Source organism: Pollicipes pollicipes, unplaced genomic scaffold, assembly GCF_011947565.3.
Source record: "Pollicipes pollicipes isolate AB1234 unplaced genomic scaffold, Ppol_2.1 Scaffold_6138;HRSCAF=7277_pilon_pilon_pilon, whole genome shotgun sequence".
Lineage (NCBI taxonomy): Eukaryota > Metazoa > Arthropoda > Thecostraca > Pollicipedomorpha > Pollicipedidae > Pollicipes > Pollicipes pollicipes.
This window is the reverse complement of record NW_023596818.1, coordinates 25,187,220-25,205,626: the sequence shown is the minus strand read 5'-3', so window position 1 is coordinate 25,205,626 and position 18,407 is coordinate 25,187,220. Positions and strand designations below refer to the sequence as shown.

Sequence of the window (18,407 nt, the reverse complement as noted above, 5' to 3'; positions counted from 1 at the left end):
GCACACACGGTGACGTGCAATAAGCGAGGGATCGATCCCGACGTCCGGGCAAAAAGACGCATGGAAAATGTCGAGCGGAAATGTTTCGCAACAAAAAGTCGACACGGATAAAGGTCGCATCGAAAAAACTAAGTCGGCCCGGGCAAAAGGCGAATGGGAGAAGAGAAGAAACAGAAAAGTTGTATTGAAAAAGTGGAATCGAAAATTTCGAGTTACAAAACCGTCTAGTCGGAAAAAGTCGAAATGGAAAAAAAATACGAGGACTACAAGCCAGCAGGGATTAAAGTTGACGGGGATAAGTCCAAACAAAGGTCAAAAGACAAAAAGTTTCAAGGGACAAAAGCCCACAGGAAGTGCACGAGGAACTACTGAGTGCTCATGATAGCATACTCGTTACCATCAGCACAAGCTGAAATGCCGAGAACTGACAATATATTGAGTGTCCGGTCTATAACGTCGCTTAACAGTACCTCTTTACATAACGAAGGTCAATAGCTCGACTTGGGGACTCTGAACTCATCATGCCGAACACAAAGATGTAGCTTCCAACTCAGTTGTGAAAGGGATTGAAGCTCGCCCCCCCCCCCTCCCAACTTTAAGAACAAAGTGTGTCGGGTCCGAGAAGATGTCTTTGCTCTTTCTTTTGAGGGCAGGTTGTGTCATTTCCCCCAACCTCCCCCCCCCCACCCCCAGCTCTGTTAAATCATGCCACCAGCCGAACAACCAGGCGCCTGACGACCCGTTGATATCAAGTGCCATAGTTTTGTGTCTGGTTAACGCCCGCTGCCGGTGTTAAGGGTTCCATAACACACGCGCAACTTCTACTCTTACAAAGTCACACAACACTCATCGTCCGCTGTCCCGCGGTCGACCTGCAAACTCCACCCCCTTTCCCAGATGTCAGACGCCTGGGGTGCCGGAGCTGCACGCCGCCGCGCAGCCGACGGGAGGCAGGAGACGTCACGAGACAGTTGGGCCTTTATTTTTGCGTCATATTCAGACCCTCAGGAATCAGCTTTCTCCGAATGCCACCTTGAAATGTGGCTGGGTTCGCCCCGCCTTGTCGAATAGCATCACGCTTCGTCCAGTTCCCTCTGACCTCGTTATGTTTCGTCCAGTTCCTTCCGGCTTTGTATGGTTCCGGGGTTTCCCCAGATTCAACCCACTTTCTTCTCAAAGTTGGGGGGCTCTACCCAGCCTTCCGCCTGAACAGGAAAGTACGCCCGTGTGTTCGGCATGATTACTTCAGAGTTCCTATGCTGAGTTATCGACCACTTATATGTTTTAAAAGATCTCATCCGAACGTTTTGAATGGATGGCATTCTGAAATCAGAGCTCACGCTAAGCATTGCTTGTTGTGTGAGCCCTTACCCTTCCATCTGACCGCGCAATTCCAGGTCAACGGCAGACTTAGGTGGCGGACGTTTAGCGTGCTGCAATGCTCGACATGGTCCGTCCTGCCCTCTGACGTCTCCTGACCTTTAGCATGGACGTTGCCACCGGCCGCAGACCTTTTACCTGTCAAGGCCAAATAGCGAGTACCTAAAGCGACTCGAACCCACCCCGTCACGGGTGGGTGGACTGGAAGGCAGGCGATCCAATCAACTGAGCCATCGGAACGGACAATATACCAGGATGTGTCATTAAACGACGCTATAGAGCGAACATACATGAAATTGTCAGCACTCGGTGTTTCTACGTAACTTTCATGAGCTGGGAAAACCTGTGGACACCCATTAGTGGTCATTGCGGAGTCGCTTTCGTTGCGACGTTATGCTACTATTCAGTGCCGTTCCGCCTTGTAACCCACGCACTTCTACGCCAGGCGGAGTGTGCGGAGCGGGCGGCCTTTGGTCCACGGGTAGCGGATCAGAGCGGCTATGACCGAAACGTGACAGGTACGCAGATCTTACCACAGCTTTGCACACACGCACAGAGGTGGCACACGTAACGGCCGCAAGCGGGCCTGGTGCCCTGGCTCGCGAACGGTCCATGGGCATGCTCTGCTCCAACAGCCACTCATGTGGCGCCGTAGATTGAAGGCATGCGACATGAGTGTGGTGTGGCTAATGTGACATCTGCGGGGGCTTGGAAGAACGCCATGTGAACCTCGGGTTCCAGACGATAAGAGAAAGACGAGATCCAAGATGAATCTGAAGCATGCAGAGATCCAGCGAGAACCAAGGCGCCGCCCAGGGCTGAGCTGAGATCCAGCAATAACAAATATCTGGCCTTAGAGTGATGTCCGAGTCAGCAGCAAAAGTCAGGAACTTGCCTAGATTTTGTCACTCTTGATTGCCTGGGCTAGGTATAGCAAGGAGTTCCTCAGCGGCAGTTTTTTTTTAAATTATTCGGGAGACTGGGTGCGAAAAATTGTTAGGCCTACTCTCAAAATATGTAAAGGCAGGTAGGTCTCCTCAAATTCGTTCCATTCCCTTATCAAACCTGGGAGGGCAAGGGCCACCAGACTGAGGAGGAAACTACACACCTGGTGTTTCTTAACAGTTGATAAATAACCATAACCGTTTCAAAACCTGTCCAAAAGTTTTTGTTTCCTTTTTTGGCGCAACATATCCAATAAAATGTTGCCAATAATGCCACAGCTTGCAGCATAAGCCATGAGGAATGCGCCCTTGTGAATATAGTCATTCCCTGCATACATGCGATCTTGTACCTACGGTTCCAACGTCCCTTTTGCTGTCTGCACCACAAGCTTTGCTCAGAGGATGGTTAGTGGAATGTCGGCAGACATTGAAAATTGTTACTCTGCCGCAATAACCCAAGAGTGAGCGGATACACCATTTATTTGCTATGCAGTTGGCCAGTCAATAAGCCATGTCCTTACCAGTGCTTTTGGCTCCTTTTTCATCCAATAACTTAGCCCAGCACCACAACACCAGAAAATACGTACCAAACGCATAAAATAATGCTTGCATTTGAGCTAATTTCTTATTTGCTGATCCATTCAACCATGTATCTGTTCTGCCCATGATACTGGAAACACCGTGTGGCGACGAGCCGAACCAACAACACAGACCCCATTGGATGTACTTGGCAAACCGGCGTTTACCAGTTACAGTCTTGAAAATGACTAGGCTATAGATAAACATATACGTATGAACGACCTCCATTTACCAGCATTTAACGAAGTAAGAATATAATGAATGGCGATCTGCAAAGGAAACCAGTTTGTCATTTCTGCAGCCGTTTCTGTGCCAGTTAACTTTGTGACCTGACCGTTCGTTTACACTTGCTGTAGATTTGTGGACACTGAATGGGGGACCAATGGCCAGCTGTCCCGATCCATACGGGCGGCACCACTTGGCTATCTGCATCTCATTTCTGACCTACATCTCATCCCTTATGCGGCCATGATATCTGACGTAGTCAGGTGCCTGTGTATGAAATGTGGACATTGACACCTCTTGATTTGATAACAAGAAGGGCATCATTTGCTAGGAATTTTCAAGTTTGGGCTATCGAAAAGCACGTGAGAATAACTTAGACAGATTTTACAGCAACATTTCATTCTTCTTGGCATCAGACAAAACGAAAAACAAAATTTCTCCCGGTCGGGGGGTCGAGATCCAATTTTGGTTATTTCCTCCTAGTCAACGCACAGTCAACAATGTTGAGCTTTCAAAGTTAGAGATCTCAGCCCTCTCCTAGCAATCCTAGTCGTCGCCCCTGCCAGACTGAAAATTCAAAAGACTAAATCGCTCTCAGCTGCGACTCTGTCAGTATTTTAGGGAGACCCTGTTTGTTGGAGCCCTAGCGGTGTTTGTGTTCGACTGAAATCTAACATTAATTAGTGCACCCCAACACACCAGACCAGGGCAAGTAAAACATTACAAATGTGGAAATTTTTACAGGCACAGCTCACCCGCAATGCAGAACTAAATCATTTTGGAAAAGTCATTCAGTTGATTCAAGACAGACGTTCCACATAGCGTCAACGGAAAAAATTGTCAAAATCACAGCTTTATTTGGGAATCCTGTTCGCAGCCTTTCTATTAATAAGGAGTAATCCATCAGCTTTTGAACGTGGTATTTCCATATTCATATCCTCATGCCGATTGGGAATGCGCTGCACCCATTCATTTAAATCAATGTATGTCTGTAGCGAAGAATTTGGAATCTCACAACAGACACTGCTACACAAAATATATATGAATTTTTGGTCTGAGCTCAAACTTTTACAATAGCTTTTTAATGTTCAGTAACAGTGTCATTCTGTGTAATGGTTGGACGTGGAGGGTAAATGGCATAAATTCAGAGAATAACATAGACAGCATAACCTTCCACTTCTCCTGCATTTTAGCCAGGAATGTTTGGGGGTTGAACCCATATTGGAGGAGAATGAACATTGGGAAATGGGAGGTAGAGCCCATACACAAATAAAAATAGACATCCCTGATATCTCGGAATGACGAACAGATGGTTTTATGCGCTAGTTTCCCACTTCGAAGTTGTAGGCAATGGTCCTTACCAGCAAAACTTTACTAGTTATAGTGGTGGTAGTGGGACGTGCTGACTGACTTGCCTGCGGTGTGTGACTTGTACTTGCTATAAAAGCAAGCAAAAATTACGGCTTTTCCTGTACGATAGTTTTAGCTATCCGGTACTCACTTCTAAGCTGTAGGCAATGGTCTTTAACTGGCAGTAAAAATGTATGAGCTGCAGTGCTGATATCCGGGCATGCTGACCCAGTAAAACTTTTTGCGCTATCACGCGTGACCATTGTGTCTTTATGGCTTACAACCAGGAGACAGCGGCTTGTACTTGTAAAAAAAACAGTGACAACCCGCTTCTCAGGTCTAATGTTTAAAGGAAACCAATGAAAACCAGGAACCAGGTTCGTGGTCTGCTAAGGAACCAGGGGGAACCAAGGGATCCAAGGTTTCATTTTATCGAATGTACCAGTCTGAATCAAGATCAAAAATTTGATTTTGTTTTGTCGAAGAAACAAGTGGCAACCAGGAAACCATACTGGGAACCATGCACACGTCCGGCTCAATTACTGTAGATTTTCGTTGTTGGCAGTCATTTCAACATAACAAAGCCCAGCTACCGACTGGAGTAATAGGTCAGGATGTGCATTTCGTACAGCTCAGCATATCTTCCACTGATGAGGTCTTCAACCTTTTCTGGGAGCATAGCTTAAGTCGAACTGGAGACAGCAAAACCTGGCTGAGGGCAAAAACGCTGGCTACGAAACACTGAACTTCATCAACACGATACGCGGAATGTGAGCTTTCAAATATTTATGGAGAACGTGCCCTGTCACCAGCTTCGCCTGTAGAACCTAGCTTCTGTTTTTATATCACCGACCAACTGATCGCTTAATAGCATATACGAGGCCTTTCATGCAGTTCGCAAACGCATACCATGAACACAGCTTATTTACGTCCTAAAACAGCGTTCGACAGAAGACGTTTTCACCACCACCTTGTAGAAGACAAGTGATAGCGTAACTAAAGGTAGCCAATGTTCGTGACGCATGCTCAACATCGCTGCCATTTACATCTTGCAAATGGGTTTGCACAAAGCTGCGCACGGCTATAAACAAGATCCTACTGCTGTCCAATGAGACATGACATGCCGTTCTGTTCAATGATGAACGCAATATGTCAGCCGCATGAGCCGCTGCGAGCTAAACACTCCTAACATGCAACCAGTGGAACGCCAAACTAATATCGAAACGTAAATAATTAACTATTACCAGCGCAACTGGATCATTTCTCGACGTCACCCAGACAAATAACATCCTCCTCGGAGAAGCAAAACCTATGACAATGTAGCGAGCCTTTTGATGAACAGCCCTTCGCCGTTTCATCGCCGCAGAGAAAGCCACACGGTAACAAATCACTAAGATTAGTCCAACGCGAGCAGCAATAAATCGGAGCTCGCGCCCAGACGACTTCTTGACGTGGACCTCCCGCTGAAAATCGCAGTCACGTGCGCTAATGACGTCAGTGCAGGCAGCTCAACTGCCAGCTGGCTACCATCAGCTGACAGCCAAATGGATTGACTGTTTTGCGGCTAGATGCACGCAGCAAAAATCGCCATTCAGGCAACATCGCCCAACAGCTTGCATAAAACGTGTCAAAGTTCAGTCATTTTCAGCCCAGATTATGCACAGAATACTGATTAAAGCACTGCATGCCGACGTGAGTAGTCTGAAATGATGATGGTGAAGGATTATGAGTTTTAATAAAGTTTATATGGAATGGCAGCAATTAGGCCAGACCAAACGAGACGCCTTGACATTGCGGTCGTGAACAAAGACAGATTGCAGCGACTGGTGAAAGATGGAGCTATTACGCACACGTGCCCCGAAAGCTCCGATCTAGATAATTGAAAGTGATCCATCTCGAAAGTGGATTCTTTCGGACTGCCAACTAGGCGCCATCCACGACTCAGTAACGTCGACATAACTTTATGCTGGAAGCCGTGGTCACAAACCTACCGCCGTCAGTGCTGTGAGCGGGCCCCAAGGGAAGATTCTTTAACTGAAAGCACCCTCAAAGCCCTATCACAACAGTTGCCGTTTCCACGAAACTTCACATATTGGCTAGGATCCAGCGGCCGCCCTGGCAGACGTCAGGCTATGCGAGCAATCGGACAAACACACCGAGATTAAGAACATAAGCATAGCACGGACCAACACCTTAAAAAAGTCGTTTTTTCGGGACGAGAGACAGCAAGACATCACGCCCGGACAATCGCCGGGTCAGCTGGTGATCTTCATCGTGCTTGGACATGGCTGGCTTGTCGGTGTCGGCCGTCAAAAACGGGTCGATTGATCGCAGACACTTCTCCGTCACTGATAATCACGCACTGCGCGCATGAACGCAGGCAGCCCACGGTCCTGGTAGCACGCGCGGCGCGCACCAAATTCATGCACTCGCGCTACGCTATGTCCAGCTTGCATTTGCAAGGCCAGCTTATTTTGCCGTGCCGCGTAGCTTCTCAGCGCTTGCTGAAGCTCATTGGGCACAAATGCACAAATTAAAACAGTAGAAGAAGCCTACTAAGCAATGACGCCAGCGCTGGCATTAATATCTATGTTAACGTTTTACCATTGGCCATGGCTAATGGCCACACCAAGCCTCATACATTTACGTCACTTGCCACAGGCAGCTTGTGGTAGAAAAGATGTGAGCTCTTCGTTTTTAGTCTGTGTTTTTTTTTTAATGACATCCCGACCTTAACCTCCATGTCTGCCTTCCCTGCTCTTAAAGCTCATCACACAGCGCCCACTCCTAACCTCACCTCCACCTCAAGCTTCTCGCAGCCCAGGAAAGCTGGGTCGAAGGCTATAGAAGCAAAAGCTGGGCCTGCGTTGCCCATATCAACCTATCAACGCTATCGATACAAAAATAATGCCGATAGGACAGCAGTAATAGCCTTATTCCTAGAGGAAAACCAGGAGAATGGAAATATAGACGGGCTGATATTTCGACAACATGCCTTTATCGAAGCAATAGCAGAAGTGGATTAAACAAAACAAAAATCCTTCTGTTTCAGTTTTCGTCCCGCGCCCACTTCCACACCAGCATACCCGCATTTAAACACCGATCAGTCTGACGCAAGTTAAAACACGGCGCGACGCTCAGAGGACTGCATGGTCGCGCCGCCGTCGTGTCGTGAGACACAACGACGCCATGGCGACGAGTTGGGGTCGTGTCATGCCATTCGTGTGGCCCGGTACGGTACGTGACCCCGCAAACCGCCCCACTATCGGCCCACCCGGCCGCTGGGAGACACGGGGTCGGCACGTGGGCACGCCGCGGTGCCGTCGTTTCGGGAAATCGTGCTGCAAGACGGCGCGGCCGCGTTTCCATCAAGCGCGAGACCGGCAGCCGAGGCGGAAGGCTGTGGCGGGACGAAATAAAAACATGAAAGTACCGGGCAGGAATATTGCGCGTCCAATTACTAAGCGATACTGAACCCGCGTAAACAAACGGCGATAGTTATGCGCCGTGGATTTTTCGACTCAACTTACATGCTATGCATTTTTTACCACACTTCACAGCAAGGGTGGTGTTTTGTGATTTAGATCAAACTACCTCGTTTGAATGAAGTGCGTGAGCCTTCAGGCTCATGTTCATCAGCCATCCCTTATCTCGTAAGTCATACAGTCACTCAGCTGCTTAGCTAAAATCTAATCAACGCATAAATGATGGCATCTTGCATATGAGCCTGGCAGAATTACATCCAGTCAATTAAACGGAATGTTTCACATTTGAAGATATTAAAGCAAGCATGACATATGACAGAACAAGCTCACTTATAACTTTTAGTACACTTTTTGAGTGGGAAAGACTGCTCTAGACAGCCCAATTTTACGTTTAGTAAACATGCTCCTCGATGCCTTGTGGTTTGATTACGTTATGGTACTGTGCACAGCATTGACTGGAAGCCAACTGACAGTCATTATATCTGGAGATCACGCTCACGAGCGCGAGATATGAACGCCTCGAAAGTTATATTCCCATTGACCTTGATCGCCGCATGGCTTATGGAATGGCAGAATTGAAATGACGTTATTATGACGTCATGAATGCCAAGGCGACTTTCAAATACTCCCGCCGATATGCCTCTCCCCAATTTTCGCGGGCGCGTAGCTCGGAAACTATAGGGGCTTAGGCCTTAAGAATTGCACGATTGTGTACCGAAACAGCACCGAAAGGTCTTCAAGCTGGCTATTTCAGTTCAAACCCCCATAGAAATATGGAACGCTCTCTTTTAATAAGTACCACTGCCTTCACCTTGAACGCGATTCTGTTAAAGCTAATGACACAGAAGATAAGATTTTCTGTTCCTGTTTTTATTCAGTGACGTAATGCCGACAACTGGTATAAAAGCTGAGCATTGTAACCAGATGTACCAGTAAGTGACGCGCATATTTACCATGACTTGTTTCGATGCTATGCTTTCTTACCACTCCGCTGTTGAAAAGACAGAGCCAGTAATAGATAACGACAAAATCGTTCAGACAAATTGTTAAAAATGTTTGTCGGCTCCAGCCCTTTGCTGCAAAGTGGGTGAAATACGCTCTTGATCCAGATCTTGGGGTGATACGTCGGCGCATGATAAAACCTACCTTGGTCATTAGACTCAGGGTTCGGTGCGTTACTTAACCACCGAGCTCAAGCATAGGTCTCCAGGCACAGTGCTCCCGCCTATTGTATTGCCACCGTGGTAACAGTAGCCCCAAATACAGCAGAGGCTTGAATTGCATTGCTAGCCTGGCGCATATGGCTCTCGTCACGGAGTCTGACTCTGCGATCGACCCATGCCAAGCCACCCTAAGGTCAGCGCGAGATCAAACTAGTGACCTACGCCGACATGTGTCAGGCACAGAGACCGACTCTGTTGCTGAAGGACGCCTGACAAAGAACGCCACGCCAGCGTCTGACCCTTCGCTGAACTCGTAGACCTCCACCTCCACCCTCCTCCCCCCCCCCCCCGCCCCTCCGCTGCCGCCGTCTCTGACCTTGGACAGTCGGAGAGCGACTCCAGGTGGGTAGACATGTTGAACGAGTCGGGCAGGCGCACCAGCACGGTGCCGCCGTAGCCGTACAGCTCGCGCAGAAACAGCTTGAACAGCCAGGCGACCAGGTGGGAACCGGACCGGTCGGAGACCTGGAGTCTGAGATCGACCGTCTCGCCACGCCAGTACATTCGGCGCGCCAGCGTCGCTGCGGCAACGAGGGTCAGGTCAAGGTCATCAGGCAGTGGGCTCGTTGTGGACGTTGAGTTACTCCATGGATCGCACGAGTGCCCATGGCGGCAGGTTGACGGGTCAGGGTTAAGGAGGTTGTGGCCAACGGGGTCACGGCGCCCGAGTCAACGAGTTTATGGGTGACGGAATCACGGCGCGAGGGTCATCTCAGCGAGGTCATATCAGTGAGTGGACTGACCTTTGATCTTGCGTCATGTGTAAACGGGTCAAAGAAGTGCAGGTCGATGGGAGGTCGATAGGGTCCAAATCAACGGGACGCGAGTCATGGGTAGCGAGTCCTTGGCGCCATGTGTGAACAAGGTCATGGTTTAACTTTAAGTGAGTCAACGGAGTCACGGATGACGGGTCCAGCAAGTCAGTGGGCTTGTCAGTGAAGTCATGGATGAATAAAATGATGAGATGACGGGCGGCAGGTCGGCGGACAAAGGCCAGCAGAAGAACGCATCGATGGGTCACAGGTGAACGGGCTCTCAGTTTGACAGGCGCAGGCAGGCATGCGATGAACAAACTGCGCCTGAACACAGCACACAGGAATAATTGTGCAATGCGTAGCATGGCACAAGGCTACAGATCAACAGAATGACAGGTTAACAATGATGACATAAAATGGTGTCGGGCACATGTAAGCACGGTCACAAACGAACAGTGCGAATTGTGCGTTGGTCACCAGACAGACCAAGTATAGGGAGGGGGAGGCAGACAGACATACTTCCACGGGATGTGCTCACCAGAGGAACGCAACATCGATAGCCTTCACTTCCAGATGTAATAGACTTAACCTAAGCGTTACCGCCTTGAAAGGACAACGGCAGCTAATCTGGACTTGTCATGGAAACCCTCAACCTTTGACCACACAGAACACCAACGAAAATTGGCGGCTTTTAATAGCTGTCAGGCCGGGAATAGTTGTTCTATTACTTCAGCAAAGCCTCCAATGTATATTCAACATAAACTTTTATGTGAAAACCAGAGATGTGTGAAATTTTGGAAAGTCTTCCTCAGTATTTTAGACTTTGCAGACCTAGACCAACTGCATCAAAATGAGGATAGTTAGATGCTTGTCAAGAACAGATGTTTGAAGGCGGCAGCGGAGCAAATATTCTCCGTTACACTTGACTGCATTTTAACTTAACCCCCGTCACTTGCATAAATACGTCAAGGTGCCCATTAAACATGTTCATAACCGATTGCAAAAATGGATAGGTCATTACTTGAACACAATGCAAGTATCGTCATTTAGCCACCTCTACATTCTAAGCGAAAAGTGGCGGTTAGTGCTGTGTCCATAATCCGCCGCCAGGTGTCAGCCCGACACAGAAGGGTCGTGTTACACCTGGGTGCAGAACAGCCGTCACAAAAACTCTCCTCACTCCTATTTGGTAATAGGACCTAAGGCAATGTTCACTGACAAAACGCGACGGCAGGAATTGGGTGATAGATCTAAGGCGCATGCAACAGGCTCTACTTAGCAAGAACTCTGGATCAAAAACCATCCGTGCAGATCATTGGAAATAAACTTCTAACAAACCGCGAGCGCATCGTACCTGTCTGCTGTGTCAAAGAATGTGAGTGCAGTTCTGTAAGACAGACAGACGGAGACAGTAGTAGCTTCAGAACATGACAGCTATAGACAGAGACGTCGATTTCTGAATTTGATTGATGGAGCCAAGCTGGGAGCTCGATAATCTAACCTCACCAAAAGCCAACTTTTTGTCCGCCCACTTCACCTGAACAGATTCGTGCCACTCTTACATCCACTATTCATATAATTCATCAAATGGCCAAACAGGTCTCAAGACAACACCAGGCCAGCGTTCGAGCCGGGTCCTTACAACAAAGCGCAAATAGATACCCTTGATTGTGGGCGCTGATTTTCTCATAAAAGTTGAACTAGAATGATCGATGTAGTATTGTGTAACTGCATATTCCAGCGGCAAATTGCCGACGACGGCACGGCGTCGACAGCGTATTTTATTCTGCTGCCAAGGAAGACTTGGTCATAGGTAAGCTGATTATCGGTGCAACGAGCGAGATGATAGCAGAATTCAATATCGTCACAACAGAAATGACTGTTATCGCCATGTACATGGTACCAGAACAGAAGCAAATGGAGCCCATCGCTATGAGGAACCCATACAAATATGACTTAAAATGCCTTGGAATATCCTCTTTCCATGAGGTTAGAAGGCAGAGGTGCGCTGAGGTTGAGCGTCCGAATATAAATTTACAAACAATGTCGGCAGAAAACGTAGAAAACATCGTCTGGAAAGGGCTGGCTACAAGCCTACTTCCCCCCCCCCCCCTAACTTCACCCTTGCCAAAAAACTTATGATGATAGGTCGCACGCTGAACAAAAACAGTCGGAAAGTGCAATTTTGTCAACAGCCAGGAAAATGACGACGGAGAACGTTCCAAATCTGTAAAGACACCGGCACATTCCGACATCAGCCAAACTTCACGTCCCCTTACCGCATATTTAGCATTCCCTATCGCCGTGCTCGACCCGATAGTGGAAGCCGTTCTCAAGCAGCTAACCAGCCTCCGGGAAGGGCGCGGTGTCGGCCAGCGAGGAATCCCAACCCCATACCAGCCCCCCCCCCCCCCCCCCGATCCACCGTGTTTTGCAGGCTTGGCCGACCTGCTTGCCGGAATGTGTGTACTCTCGCAGGGAGCGCTGGCCCTTACGTAAACACTGCGCCGGCCTGACAAACAGCCGGCCGTCACTGGTGTTCGCCAGCGCTGAGCGGAGCGCTGCCGGGGATGCCAGAAACGGCCAGACTGATTAATGGCGTCGAGCAGGCGTATGCCTCAAGGTCTGTCCGGGTTTTTGTTCGGCTTCGATGCGGGGCGCCGAGGTGCGAAGAACAGAAGCACGCGCCATGGGGCATCAGCAGGTGTTGCGCCAGGCCGCTTCACTCGCCATTAATCTCTATCAAAAAGCGATTTGCAATCGTCACATGTGTTATGTGCCAAGCCCATCACCACGTGACGCAGGTGGTGTGCCTTAACTGACGTCTTGGTGGGTTTCACTTGGTCCCAGAGCGCCCCAGGGGTCACAGGCATTGCATCTGCGCCGAACACCACCGAAATCCCGCCATGATCCAAGATTTGCTGGCATGGCTTCCGGGTTCGGTCTCGTCCAGCGACCCGACCGTCCAAAGGTCACAAATCTTGCACCCGACCCACAAATTTACAAGCTGAAACAATGATTCAGAATCCGACGTGACCTACACACGCACCGCTGCTCACGATATTGAAAACACCGCTCGCTCTCCAAAACGACCCGCACACCGTCCGCCCCACCGTACCCCCTCCCCTTCGCCCCTGCCTCAGCACCTCCGCGAGATCACTGACCTGGCTCCCGGGTCATGCACCCGAGCGGCTCAGCCGCGGCGGCCGCCAGCACCAGCGCCAGCGCCAGCGTCAGCACCAGCGCCGGCCGACAGCCCATGACGCCACTCATCAGCCGGCCATCACTCCCACGTCCGGTTCCGACGCCGCCGCGGCATCTGCCGAAGGTAAACACGTCAGGCGGCGATCGCGCACGGCGAGGAACCCACGGCCTCCGCGGCGTACGGCGCGCACTTGGCGGCGCGGGCGCCGGGTCACTCGGACCACCGCTGCTTCTGGCCCAGCGCCCGCCGAGGTGGACAGCGGCACCGCAGCGGACTGGTTTTTGTGTTTGGCGAGGGCGTCAGTCGGGCAGAACGGTCGGGGTGGACTGCAGTGGTATGCACAGAAGCGGTGGGGGGGGGGGACACAGCTTACGTTATCGGCGTGAGACGCTAAGTCATGGCGGCAGGATCGATGCAAGTTTATGCGTAAACGCGCGTGGAAAACAACGGAAGACTGGTAAGGCAGTTCTCCTCATTTGTCAGGTCTCCTCCCACTTAAGGGCTAATTTATTGACAGTCATCTCAGTTCATCAGATACAGGCAGTCCAAATGGAACACTAGTAAACACAAAGTCTTCGAGCACTCAAGCAGGTTTCTCAGCATATTTCGTCATGCTGTTTCAAACGCGTTCAGTTCATTCTCGAGCTTAAACGACACTCTTTCTGTGCCGCCTCGTTACTCGTTAAGTTTCATAAGGGGTCAACTGTCCCTAGCAGTCTTACTGTGTTGAACCGCGTTCATGCCAACAGCCTATTCGTTAAGCAGCTTAAACCGTTCAGACGTCACCGACAAATCAGCTCATGCCGCTCAGCGGTCACCGACAAGCAGTTCACGCCGCTCAGAGGTCACCGACAAGCAGTTCACGCCGCTCAGAGGTCACCGATAAAGCAGCTCATGCCGCTCAGAGTCACTGACAAAGCAGCCTATGTTGCTCAGAGGCCACCGACAAAGCAGCTCACATCGTTCAGAGGTCACTAACAAAGCAGAAGAGGTCACTGAGAGGTCACTGAGGATGCAGACTGATCTTCTGGGGTGTTTGGTGGCCCCCGCCTAAAACGTCACACTGGCGCCAACGTGTTTGTTTTGAGGACGTGACGGGGAATGATCCGGGTCATGAGTACGCAAGTGCACGGCATCCAAACGGTGGCATGCATGTCGAAGCTCACAGGCGAGTGGCTCGTCTGGCAGCCATGATAAGGAATAATCTGCAGAGAATTCACGGGGCTGTTTACCATTGAGCATAATGCCAGGAAGATCTCGAGGGTCGCCTCAAGCATACCAAACCCAGGCCGTTGTGTTACAACATCGAACGCATAAAACAGACCATGCTTGGAACTTTACGTGAGACGATGATATCCTGACAGGTCATTTGTTTAGAGCGTTTGCCTTCCAATTCACTTACCCGAGGCAGCGCGGATTTGAGTCAGTCTACGCGCTGGCTACTTGCCTCTGGCCAGGAAGACCCGCGGCCAGTGGCTGCAGCCGCGCTAAGGGGCAGGTGACGTCAGAGGGCGGGGCGGACCGCGTCAGGCATTGTGGTACGTCCAGCTTTCTTATACGACTCTGTCGTCGAGCAGGATGTTTACGATAATATACCGCGGTGAGGGCTCATGCAGGGTGATCATCTTTCATCCATCCTATCCATCATTTTAAAAACGTTCTCATTAAATATTTCAGAAAAAAGATGATCAGCCTGTATCCACCCTGTATCCGCATTTTTCAAGGCAGGGAGCGACAGCTAAGGCCGCATTCCGTTTTCGAAGAACACGAGGTGGGGGGGGGGGAGGGAGGAAGCTCATCCTACCTTCCCCAACCGATCTCATTTCTCACTTCACCCCAACCACCCGCACATTTGCCGCTGGAAAACGTTTGCCCTCACGTACTTTCGGATGAAGAACTGTCGCTCTCGGCGGACTTCGTTCTATACGAATTATTCTGCGAACTTCTAAGCGACGAACTTTTTCAAAAAAGTTCCTTACGGCTAGCTTTTCTTCCACGAACCTCTGCTGTAAAATCTGCAGAGACCATCATTCGCCCTTACAGTCGCTCTTGTGAAGGGCCCCGCCTCAGCACCAGCAAAAACCTGGTTTTGGTTCCCTGCGCGGGTAAGCCACGGCTCTGCCGCCTGAGGTTTCCCAAGATGACCGCAGGCAGCCCGCGGCTGAAGATGGCTCCATTTTCACCCATCTCCTCAGTCATATGCTCTGAAATGGTACTCGGCAACCGAAACAGTCTTTCCGTAACCCAGCAAAAACAATGACATAGCGGTGATTAGCATGCTGTATAAACGCTGGGAACGCTGGCCGAGCCTCCGTCCAGCGGACGGAACGGTGGGTCTCTCACCGAGCTACCGTCGAGCAGCATGCTGGTATTTCTCGTATCCAAAACCTCCTGCTGAGTCAGTCCGGGATGAGATACGGGTGCATGACGACCGTCCACAACCAGTCGATCATTTCTGAACGCTCGTGGGTCAGGAGGCTGATTATCGTTTGCTGACGTCGCCGATTCTCGCCGGCCGAGTTTTTTGACGCTCTCCGACTTGCCCTTCATCTGACCTTGCCGGAAATGAGCGGTGGCACGTCGCCGCGGTCAGCGCATCCGAACGAACATATTCATCTCAGGGCCAACCCAAATGCGGCTATTACGGGTCAATGGCGGCCGATACTGTCACACGCTGCTGAGAGCTGTTTTGTAAGCTCCAAGCAGCGGTGGTATTTCCATGCGCCGCTTTCACGGAATGCGCTGCGTTTCAACTAAACCCAGCAAGTTTGGCATGATCGATTTTCATAAACATTGCGGAAGCACGTACCGATGACCACGTCAAGCTTCGTTTCCTGCGAAATGCATGCCTGACCAGCAATGCATATTTGCAGTGGGCATACGACATCACATCCTGTCGGGCCGCCCAAAAAAACTCTGGGCAACTACCAGCTTTGCATACTACCAGCTAAGCCCCCTTCGTGCGCTTTGATTAATTTTTACCTGTCACTGGCAGGAGCTGAACAAGGCCATTGTTTGACTACCACAGTTGCAAATGTTGCTATGATGTTGCACCAACTGCTCCAACATCTTACGCCTTCCGTCCAGCAGGTCACACGGATATGCAAAATATCTCCATCGACATCAAAATATCTCCAAATATCTCCAACGGTATTAACAATAGCACAATAAAATATATCCAACGACAAACGCCTTCCGTGCGGCAGGTCACACCGATATGCAAAACATTTCCATTTTATGTCATCTAAAACTTTAGTGTCAGGACGGCACCAAACCAGCTTAAATATTACATGTATGGCGTACCTCCTGGTACACTGTGGGGGGAATAAGGAGGCGCCGAGAAGGAGGTGTATGATGCGACAGTAGGTACCGACCTTGAGTACACCCCAGAGAGGTCAAACTTCCCGGGTCTGCAAAGTCACCACATTACTATCCTGCGGGGACAGCACATCTTTTCAGTACCACCAGTACTGACCGAGTACCAGCCGCCGGTACTACTGCACCCGACCCGCCTGTTTACCTCTAAAACAAACCCTACAGGCTGCTACGTGCCCCGTTGGGGCATCACGTGTCGACCCATCTGGCACCGCGCCACGCGACTCTCTGGAGTGACTCACGACCCGCTCAAAACTATTTATGTTACTCTCGACCTCAAGACGTCTAGAATTGTGGGAAAACCGGAGCTGGGCGATGTCAGAAGCTGGGAAGTGTTCGCATTCTGTGCCATTTTCCTCAGCGTTCGACAACAATAGTGAACGCAGCATTTAGTAGAGAATTTAAAACAAACCGGTCGAACAATAGCACCCAAAAACGTGCCCAATTCGTTACCCGCTACGTTCGGAGGAACGCTGGAAATGTGCTGGCATCCACTTCGACGTGAATATTCAATGAAGCAGCTGCAAAAACCGGATGATCGACACCACTCGACTAAACCAATAGCGGTAGTCATCCGATAATGATTAACAAAACAACCCTATTCGTGTCGAACATGCGTAACACGAGTGCTGCGTTGTAGCCGGAAGCCCACCGCCCGCTACCTGCCGAGGTTCCCGTGGCAGCATTTAAAAGCCCGTACATCAACATGCACGCTTTATTCCCGAAGCCACACACGTTCAACAACATCTAAAGCCACACATCATGAACTCTACGATGACTACCGAAACCTAGTTTCGACCAAGCATCGGGGTGCAGCAAACTGATCATGATGTCCAACGTCATCTCCCACCGAGGCAGAGAAAAAAAACGTATTGGAGCAGGCGTGTAGTTTCCTATTCAGCTGAGGGGAGAATCCAGCTCCTAACTTCGTTTTGCGAGGCTACATCGCTGTGGGCGAGACCTAATGCGCGTGACACGCGGCAGATTCGCCACCATATCACTTCACCGCCCAGCCAAGGCACCGCTCCAAAGCTCAAGCGTCTGGGGTAAGAGGTAGGACGATCAAAATCGCTGGAAGGTGATCGGTAGCTTACACTACTCAATTGACGGCGCAATGAGTAGCAATACTCTAGTAGAGTAGCAATCTTCAACGTAGTGAAGGCAAACGAACAACTGAATCGAGTTCTCGCACTGCGCATAGCACAAAAATAAGATGCCGAATAAAAGAAATTGACATCTTTAGAGCTGTAACTTTGGGTTTAAGAACTGTGTCTCTAGAGCATTGCTCTGAAAACTGCATTTCTGTGGAAAAAAAAGCATCAGAACGTCTACCACCGAGACAATAGAGGCAGCAGAGCACCGAGCACACTAATCGAGTAGTGCTGGCCGCTGCCATAAGCGCCAAGCGACGGGCGCCGGGCGCGAAAGAACGACCTTCGTTGACTAATGCTCCCGAGAATAGCACAATACTGATGGCCATATTTACCGTAGAATCATCAGGGAAATGGGGAGGTGGGTGAATGATTGGTATTTGCTTGATATTTCTTACCAAAATCACTATCGATATTCGTTTCGATAAGGGCATGTAGTCGAAATATATGTCAATCAACCAGGCGGCAATTTTTGTGAAATCCTGTGTCGGACATCACAAACTCGTGAGCCTGTGCAGAAGTGCGCAGGGATGCTAGGTGTGCTATAACATTATCGTCATCGGATGCCGAAGAACCTCATGTGTTAAATACTGCAATGACAACTACTGCCGAATATGTTTTCACGTATCACTGTTGCAGGCGCACGCGTGTTGATTCCAGTAGATAAAAGGCATTTACTGCAGGCAAAATGTGCTGCAAAGCTACCGAAGTAACCAAGCTTTTGTCACGGAATTG

At 49.8% G+C, this 18,407-nt stretch overlaps 1 protein-coding gene across 2 annotated transcripts in view; it reads right to left on the bottom strand.

Moving 5' to 3' along the window:
• Nucleotides 1–18,407, bottom strand: part of LOC119106492 (uncharacterized) — a 100,756-nt gene that overhangs the window by 53,852 nt on the left and 28,497 nt on the right. The window contains exons 2-4 of one of the 2 annotated variants that reach the window (XM_037230146.1): nucleotides 13,106–13,260; nucleotides 11,296–11,328; nucleotides 9,503–9,707 (exon numbers count right to left, since the gene is read on the bottom strand). In XM_037230146.1, the coding sequence (XP_037086041.1) occupies nucleotides 9,503–9,707; nucleotides 11,296–11,328; nucleotides 13,106–13,214 (347 nt within the window). In that variant the 5' untranslated portion in view covers nucleotides 13,215–13,260. The remainder of the gene's footprint in view (nucleotides 1–9,502; nucleotides 9,708–11,295; nucleotides 11,329–13,105; nucleotides 13,261–18,407) is intronic. The other variant, XM_037230147.1, reaches the window with a different exon arrangement.